Source organism: Mastacembelus armatus, chromosome 14 (genome assembly GCF_900324485.2).
Source record: "Mastacembelus armatus chromosome 14, fMasArm1.2, whole genome shotgun sequence".
Classification (NCBI taxonomy): domain Eukaryota; kingdom Metazoa; phylum Chordata; class Actinopteri; order Synbranchiformes; family Mastacembelidae; genus Mastacembelus; species Mastacembelus armatus.
In genome coordinates, this window is record NC_046646.1 from 24,331,718 (window position 1) to 24,340,104 (window position 8,387).

The window sequence follows — 8,387 nt, forward strand, 5'->3', positions numbered from 1 at the left end:
TTCCCAGCAGCCGACTGGGACAGTGTGGTCATCAGATCCTCAGGACCAATAACTGACTTATCTCATTAAATCTGAGTTTAAACTTTAATGTTAAATCCATTAACATGAGTCTGAATATTGACACATGGGCAGGTAGAGCTGCACAACAACACATCACCTGAGCAGAGCAAGTTAAAGCAAACAGCTGCCTGACTGTGTTAACAGGCTCCAAAACTAAAATGTAACCTAGAGCACAAAAGAGTTTTAGAGCTGCCTCTAAACGTCTCAGGGAGGATTCATGGGAGCAGAGTCCCCTGTGGCCCCATTTTTGATTTAAAGTGACCAAATGAGAGGAACGGTCAGTTTTGAGAGCAGAAGCTGAACAGGTTTCTGGTTTTTCGGCACAGCTCTGTTTCTGTCTCTATTGTAAAGTTTCTTTCCTTTTCATTCTGAAACCTTTGTCCTACTTGCGCGTCCCCGGTGCTCTCTCGGCAGCACCTGGACGCGCGCATCTGAGCGCGCAGAACCAAAGCGCGTAAGCGCAGGCGAAGACTCGGCAGAGACGCTGAGCGACGTGGACGGTCTGGGAGCAGAGCGGAGGTGAGTGCGCTCTTATGCGCTTTCTTGGTTGTTGTGCGCTTTTACGCGCAGCTTTTAACTATTAGTGTGAGCGCAGCTGTTTGGTTTTACTGTGCGACCTGTTTGATGCTGCAGGATGTCCGAGCTGTGCAGCTTCAGGCTGAGGCGAATGCAGCACAGATAAAAGTTTGAATTTTCTGTGAATTGATCTTTAAGCGTTAAGAGCTTCAGTGTTGCTCCTGAGATTTGTCTAGACTTTAATAAACATGCAGTTCTCAGTCAGGGCAGAGTTTTTCCGCACAAACGAACTGTCTCCAGTTCAGTTTTCCAACCAGAGCTGGACCGTTTCCACTTAAGTGTTTATATAATTGCTCTGATTTCCCAGCTGGTCAGTTCTCTGTCCCAGCAAACACATGATCTTTGGAGATATGATGAAATATCCAACTTTCATGAAGGTGGAAAGTGTTGAACCACCTGATCTGTGAACTCAGGCTGAGGGTAGCTGGGGTCGTAAACACTCTAGTGCCAAGAACATTTCCCCAGTTGTGTGGAATAAGTTTGGCCTTGGTGTGAGAAAACACTGGTACTGTATCGGCTCCAGCAGGAAACACGTCGATGCTCAGTCTGGAGCAGGATCTCAGTTCATTAGTGGAGTAACTGGTGCCTTCACTTCTGTCAGATTGGTGGTTTTATGATGACCAGTCACTTGTGTGCAGAGAATGTGTGTTTCATGTGAGCTGTGGACAAACTGTACCTTGGTGGTGACTCATCAATGTTTGGTTCTTTTAGTTTCTTTGCCTATTATTTTGGAACTAAAATGACACGGTGGAGCATCACTGCTTCTGGTAAACATTTCCCTCTTTCTCTGGTGTGTGAGTCGCACAGAGTCTGGGGCTGATGGAAAGAACTGAAGGGTCGATAGCATCTGGTTTTCCCATCAGGCATGTGGTGTGTGTGGGTGTGGGCTGAGGTTCAAATGACAGACTTTTGTTTTTGGAAACCATGAGAACCAGGTCCAGATGTGTGCAGGGGAAACTGTGGCGTTTTCTTTCCACTGTGTTTGAAACGTAACGTTTGTGTAAAATATGAAAGTGAAGCGTCAATAAAGCTGCAGATGGTTTTTGTTTTCCTGACACCATCAGTCTGTCTAACAGCAGCTTGTACCATTTTGTCTCTTTCTATCTTTTTTCTTCCAAAATTGTTGTTGCACAGTTTCATGTGTGTCTGTCAGGTGTGTTTGATTTGGTTTAGGTAGTTCAGGGACTGGGAGCGCTTGGTTTGATGCAGGCATGAAATATCTTATTGCTGCAGCTCAGTCCTACTTCGGTGCAGACTGAGCTGGGTCTGAAAGCTGGGACCAAATATCTTTAACTTCATTAGTGTTAAGCTTTATTTTATTTAGGCAAACACTTTGAGCATATTTTCTCCCAATGACAAACATGTTTGTATTTCCTGATCATTGTATTTCCAAAGATCTGCCGAGGGTTTGGCATCTGTACAGAATCTCAGGTGTCATCTGGACCAGTTTTGTCCATTTTCAAACAGGCCTAAACATTAGAATTAGTATTTGCTGAGTGAGACACGTCTGCTTGGTTCTGGCTCTGTTTGGAAACACCAAGTCTTCATCACTGTGTTTGTGTTTCAGGATGAAGCGAACAACTTTCCTGTTGGTGTGTGGAGTCGCCCTGAGCTTCTGTCAGGCTCAGGTATCAGCATCACCTGTCTGGTTTTTACAGAGCCTCTTTTAGCTATGATTAAAAAGACTCAGAGACTTCAGAGCTTTTATCCTCTGCATCGATCTGTTCCAGTCTGAGACGACGGACGAGGAAACAGGTGCTGAGGAGGAACATGTGGAGCTCTTCACCACCCCGACCACCAAGATGGGTGCCGCCACTTCAGACTTTGGCTACAACCTGTTCCGCATTCTGGCGAGCCGCGATACCACAACCAACGTCTTCCTGGCCCCCATCAGCGTGTCTGCAGTGCTAACGCACCTGTCCTTGGGTGAAGACACAGACACACAAACTTAAACCAAACTGGTCTTTGGCTTTGGTCCCCATGCCGCAAACTGGCTCACCGGCCAAACCAGTTGACGTTCATTTCAGTTTTGTTTGCTGTTCCACCAAAACACCACAGGTATCAGGCAGTTTAAGCTCTTCACTGTGCCGTAGTCATGATGACCCTGATGTTTAGTTTCTCACCTTTTGAAGGTCAGGCTTCTTCTGTTCTTTCCTCCACCCAGTTTCAGTCTTTTGTTCTTTTCCATAATTCACATGAATTTTCGTGCTGCACAGGTCCGGAGTCTCAGGCTAGCCCTGGCCGGTAAGCAAGATTTTTGAGGTGAATCCAAGGCCTAAAGGGAATATTTTCTTTAACTGTCCCAGACTCTTCCATCTGCAGTTCTAACTTTGGCCCACCCATCATGAAGTAACTGTTCAACTCCCTTTGTAACAGTACACTCCCAAGTCAGAAATGCGTGCAGATGGATATTTGTCTGCCAGAAATCTGTCAAACCCACTGAGTCTCCACAACCTGATCTCTCCTGTCCCCTAGGAGGATCTGAGCGTGCTCAAAGTCAGCTGTTCAGGGCCCTGAGGTACCACACCCTGCAGGACCCTCAGCTCCACAACACCCTGAAAGATCTGTTGGCCTCAGTCAAGGTACCTGGAAAAGGCCTGAGCACCGCGGCACGCATCTACCTGGCACGACGTGAGTTTATCTGTGATGTAAACGTCAGGGATCCACATGTTGTTATGTCTCACGGCGAAACAAACTCAAAAAACTGCATGTTTTTAAGAAGAGCATAGTTAGTTTTACATATTACAGGCAACCATACAGGAAACACAGATGATGTTAAAGGCCTCAAGCTGTTTTTCTGTGACATACAGTTGAAAAGCTCTGGCCTGTGGCTGAAACTCACATGAAGTCTCTAGGTAGCCTTGGTCAAAGGTGAAGTGAAACCTTCAGTAATTGTATTCTCTTCAGTTGTGGGTACTTGTGTTCTCAGGACTTCGTTTGAAGCAGGACTTCTTTACACTCGTGGAGCAGCAGTATGGTGTTCGTCCCAAGGCACTAATGGGAGGAACCAAAGACATGAAAGACATCAATGATTGGGTAACTCAGGAGACAGGTGGGAAGGTACAGAACTTCCTGACCAAGGCCCTTCCCCGTAACTCTGGACTGAATGCCGTGAGCGCCGCCTACTTTAAAGGTACGTCAGGGAGGGTTTTAAAGTCTAATGTGTGTCAAACTCTTTTGTAGAATCTGTAAAATATAGCTGGGTGCTGCCCCCTGCTGGACTACTCCCCATCACTTCAATAGAGCTCAGGGTGCACGAAAATAGATGCAGACTCAGTTTTCTGCCTGTAAACAGGGAAATGGGTGACTCGGTTTGGTGAGAGTGGAGTGCTGGAGAACTTTCAAGTGGAGGGCGGCTCACCTGTCCGCATGCCCATGATGAAACAGGATAACTACCCTGTGAAGATGGGAGCTGACTCAGATCTGAGCTGCACGGTTAGCGTTTTCTACTCACAGGGTATCTGAATACTCTTCCTTTAAAAAAAAGGTCCTAGAAGGTACATTTCATTTACAGAGTTCTTAAATGTTTGGCAAGTGTTAACTTAAATGTTTTAGGAAGTGTCGACCTTAGCTAAAACTGAAATTTAACAACTGACAGTTTGACTCCACTGCGCTGTTTATAGGTGGTTTGTATTTGAGTTACAGTGTCTGTCAGTCACCGGTTGATAATGAAAAATATATTATCTGTTGTATTTAAAAATCAGAAACCCTTGACAGGTACACTACAACCAAACTTTACTACCCTAAATCCTGAATGCTGATGCCACATGACTTCAGTCCTGTATCTGAGACGTCTTTGGAAAAATTATTTACAGATCGCTCAGATCCTGTTGCAAGATGATGTCAGCATGTTCATCTTCCTGCCTGATGAAGTGACCTCCAACATGACCCTGCTGGAGGAGAGTCTCACCGCCGAGTTTGTCCAGGACCTCTCCATGACGCTGCTTCCAGCCCAGGTGTCATTCACTCTGCCCACCCTGAGGTTCAGCTACTTTACAGACCTGTTGCCGCTTCTCGGTGACCTGGGTGAGTCTTCAACCAAAACCAAGTCTAGGTCTTGCAAACAAAGACCTTCTCTGGTTTTCTTTTAATTTTAACTGATCAGGTGGTCAAGGGAGTTGGGAACTACAAGCTGCTGATTCACAAAAGTGACACACAAAAGGCACTTAAATAAAGCATTGTGTCATTTGCAAACCAGATGTCACAGGGGTTCATTCATGACCTTAGGAATATAGATTACATGTGATCCAACATTTGGTTACCTGTTCATTACAAAGTCTTCATCATGTCACATCGTGTCATTAGCCCAGAGAAGGCATCAGCAGACATCAGACATAGGAAGGACTTGTATCTGTCCATGCTCTCACCTCATGTTTCTTCTCCTTTTCATTTTCCACCCTCTTCCCTTCAGGGCTCTCTGAATGGCTGGATGACCCGGACCTGGAGAAAATCTCAGCTCAGCCCACCAAGCTTGGGAGTGTCAATCACAAGGTTGTCATGGAGATGGCACCGGAGGGTAACCAGTACCCCAGTGCCACGTCACCACCCAGCCACCTGTCCCTCCGAGTGGACCGACCCTTCCTCTACCTGATCCGGGACGAAGCGTCGGGGGCACTGCTCTTAATCGGCAGGGTGGTCAACCCCAAGGACCTGTCGATATAACACACACACACCTTGGAAGGACAGTCATTGACATAATACAATCCCTACACCAGTACCCTAACCTTAACCATCACAACTAAATGGTTAAACTCAATCCTAACCTAACCCTGATTCTAACCTTAATGCTAAAAACAAGTTCTAACTCTCGAGAGACCATTTGAAGTTGTGATGACCAGCTAAATGTACTCACTCTGATAGAATTATACTCAAACTGGTCCTCATAAAGATAGAGGTACACACAGACACACAGACACACACACACACACACACACACACACACACACACACACACACACACACACACTCTTAGCAGGTCCTAGGAGGGATTTCAGTGTCAGTGGCGAATGTTTGCAAGGACATTTAACTTCGATTTGATTTTATTTTTCATGTTGAAACACAACAGCGTGACCTTGGTAATCTGACAGGATACTCAAATTCACTGACAGTCCTCTGAGCGCATGGTTTTCTTAAGGACCAAACATTATCATTTGTGTTAATGGAAATAAACACGACAGTGAAACCAAACATGTGACTTGTTTTGTTTGGCGCCTGGTTGTTGGGTGTAAAGATGCTGATTTAAAGGTGCAAAGGTGTAATAATATGAAAGATTTAGTTCCATCTAGTGGGGATTTTGCAGACTGCAATGACCAGCCCTCCCATCCCACGCCTGTGTACAGGTGTGACGGATGGTACAGTGGCCATCGCCTTTAATACAAAACTCCTTGCCTAGAGCCAATTTTTACTTTGTCCACTCTGGGCCACTGTAGAAACAGTGATGCAACATGGCTTCCTCTGTGAAAGGAGACCCGTCCCCATGTGGATTTAAAAGGCTCATATTAAGATCAGGAAAATGCAAAGTTTAATATTTTCAAGTGATTACACACTAATGACAAAATATTTAAGTCAACAGACCCTGAATTTCAGATAATCACAGATATTTGACATCAGCTCAGTATTTACTAAGCTTCATGTAGAAACGGACACCCTCGCCAGGATTTAAAAAGCATTTTGGTGCTTCTATTCTGACATTAAGTGAAAATGTGTTTTCTGGGTCAGTGTGAGCGTAAGGAACATCTGAATGTGTGTTTGGTGCAAACATGTGGTCTTCATTTTCCATTCCAATTCAGAGGTTTCTGAAACTTTTCCCAGAGGAAAGTAAATTGACAGTGTCGAATGTAAAAATAAAATCCTCCCTCTCCACATCAGTCCCCTGGTTTAAAGAGGCAGCGTCTTCATTTAAAGACAAACTACATGAAAGAGAAATGACAGGAATGGGTACAAACTGGTACCAGTTCCTTTTAAACTGGACTGTTGATATCAGTAATCCTCAGACACCAGCAGAGGGAGACCAACACAGTAAAAACCTGCTCAAAGGAAAACTGGCAGGACCAGATTGACCATGAACACATGGCACTGCTCAGAGCTGATAATGTCACATGTTACTGACTGCTGGAGAAAGACTTAAAATTAAGCTAAAACTCTTCAATAATAAAACTATACATAGTTTGTTTCTGCAGAATCAAAGACAGGATTTCTCTTCACTGAAAGGATAAGACATTGCCTAAGAATTAATTATTACAACTCCCAACAACTTCCTGCCTTCAACTCGTAAATCAGTCGTTTAGAGGTTTGATTCTAAGTTGGATGAAAACAGGCTCCAGTAGAAGATCCCACAGAGCAGCAATAGTTCCAGTAAAGATTAAAACATGAGGATCATTTTTCAAACAAATATTTCTGCCTGTGCTTTTCCACGCCAGTTTGGATCAGTGTTGTTTAAGACTCTCCTGCAGAGATTCAAGAGGAAACAGAGTCTTTGACAAAATGCCTGAAATGCAAGAAAAAATATAATGTGAGCTCTGAAAGCAGAAACCAGAGACCAGAGGTCTGACAGAGGGATGTTATTATCCTGTCCAGAAACTACATTTATTAGTCTAAACATTCTCCAACCCTCCCACCGTAACGCAGAGGGACAGCATCACATATGGGAAAGTGAGAGGAAGCCAAAACTCACTGTAGTTTAGCATAAAGAGTGAAACAGGTTGCCTGGCTCTGTGCAAAGTTCACAATGTAGAGGTGAAGACCTTCAAGCAGGGCCCTTGAGCAACACACAAAGTCGTGTACTGGTCACTTCCTCATTGTGGACTGAAACAGGACTTCCTGCTTGTGCAACACGATGTTTGCAGGTCACCCTCATTGAGTCTGCGACTGTTTTGCAGACAGAAATCTGAGATGTGTAATAACTGGCCTCATTGTATTTCTCTTTTCCATTCGTGGCCGTGTCTTTTCCCTGGTAATCTGCCTGGAGCTTACTCTGTGAACTGCTCTGGTCACACCCGATTTTCTGCTGTGCAAAGTTTAAACAGGACGTCCTTAAAGAATCACAAATGCATACGTTCCCCCGACTTTCTTCTTGCAGGACCTTTGTGGACATTTCTACTCATCCTGAACGTTGGAATTTCAGAGGTTTTTTGTGTAACTTGTTTTAAAAATTGTCAATGAGGGGCATGTAGGTTTTCTCCTGATGGACGTGGACGGGGTTCAGTTCATTCCATCAGTAGATTTGACAGTCTGGAGAGGACTGTGATGTGTTTACATGAGAAGAAGGTATATTACTATACAGGCCACTGCTTTTTACCTTTGCAGCAGCTGCTCTGAGCCCACCTGCCCACATGTGATTAGAGACCAGGGCCTGTGGTTCCCAGCCTCCCAGTCAGCTGCTGTTCCACAGACTGAAATCAGACTCAAACTGAACTGTTCACATAATATAACATTTTATCAGAAGGTGAAGCATTTGATCTGCCAGAAATATAACAGTAGAAGAAGTCTTCTTCTTCTTTGATCCACATCTGTTAGGGTCCAAGTCAGTGCAGCTAATGTGAGCAACAGAAATATTTCAACAGTTGATTTTATTTATGTTCAGTCTTGAAATCCGTTCACATGTTTGAACCTGCAGCAGAAACACGAACAGTAGTACATTTGGCATGAGTCCTCCACCACTGACGTCTGAAGGCTGCTGTCTGGACTCGTCTGTTTATGTGCACATCACCAGGAATGTTTTATGTTAATGCTGTGGTTCCGATTTCTGTTAT

At 44.5% G+C, this 8,387-nt stretch overlaps 1 protein-coding gene across 1 annotated transcript; it reads left to right on the top strand.

Moving 5' to 3' along the window:
• Positions 1–337: 337 nt before the first annotated feature.
• On the top strand, positions 338–5,823 carry serpinf1 (serpin peptidase inhibitor, clade F (alpha-2 antiplasmin, pigment epithelium derived factor), member 1). Its single transcript, XM_026329258.1, has 8 exons — positions 338–579; positions 2,204–2,264; positions 2,367–2,562; positions 3,112–3,267; positions 3,566–3,769; positions 3,932–4,071; positions 4,452–4,662; positions 5,048–5,823. The coding sequence occupies exons 2-8, from the start codon at positions 2,205–2,207 to the stop codon at positions 5,296–5,298; spliced, it is 1,218 nt and encodes a 405-aa protein (XP_026185043.1). The 5' UTR covers positions 338–579; position 2,204; the 3' UTR covers positions 5,299–5,823.
• The last annotated feature ends 2,564 nt before the right edge of the window (positions 5,824–8,387 follow it).

Coding starts and splice junctions, on each gene's coding strand:
- serpinf1 (XM_026329258.1), top strand. CDS start 2,205: ATGAAGCGAACAACTTTCCTGTTGGTGTGTGGAGTCGCCCTGAGCTTC. Junction 2,265..2,366: donor TGAGCTTCTGTCAGGCTCAG/GTATCAGCATCA, acceptor GATCTGTTCCAG/TCTGAGACGACGGACGAGGA. Junction 4,663..5,047: donor GCCGCTTCTCGGTGACCTGG/GTGAGTCTTCAA, acceptor TCTTCCCTTCAG/GGCTCTCTGAATGGCTGGAT.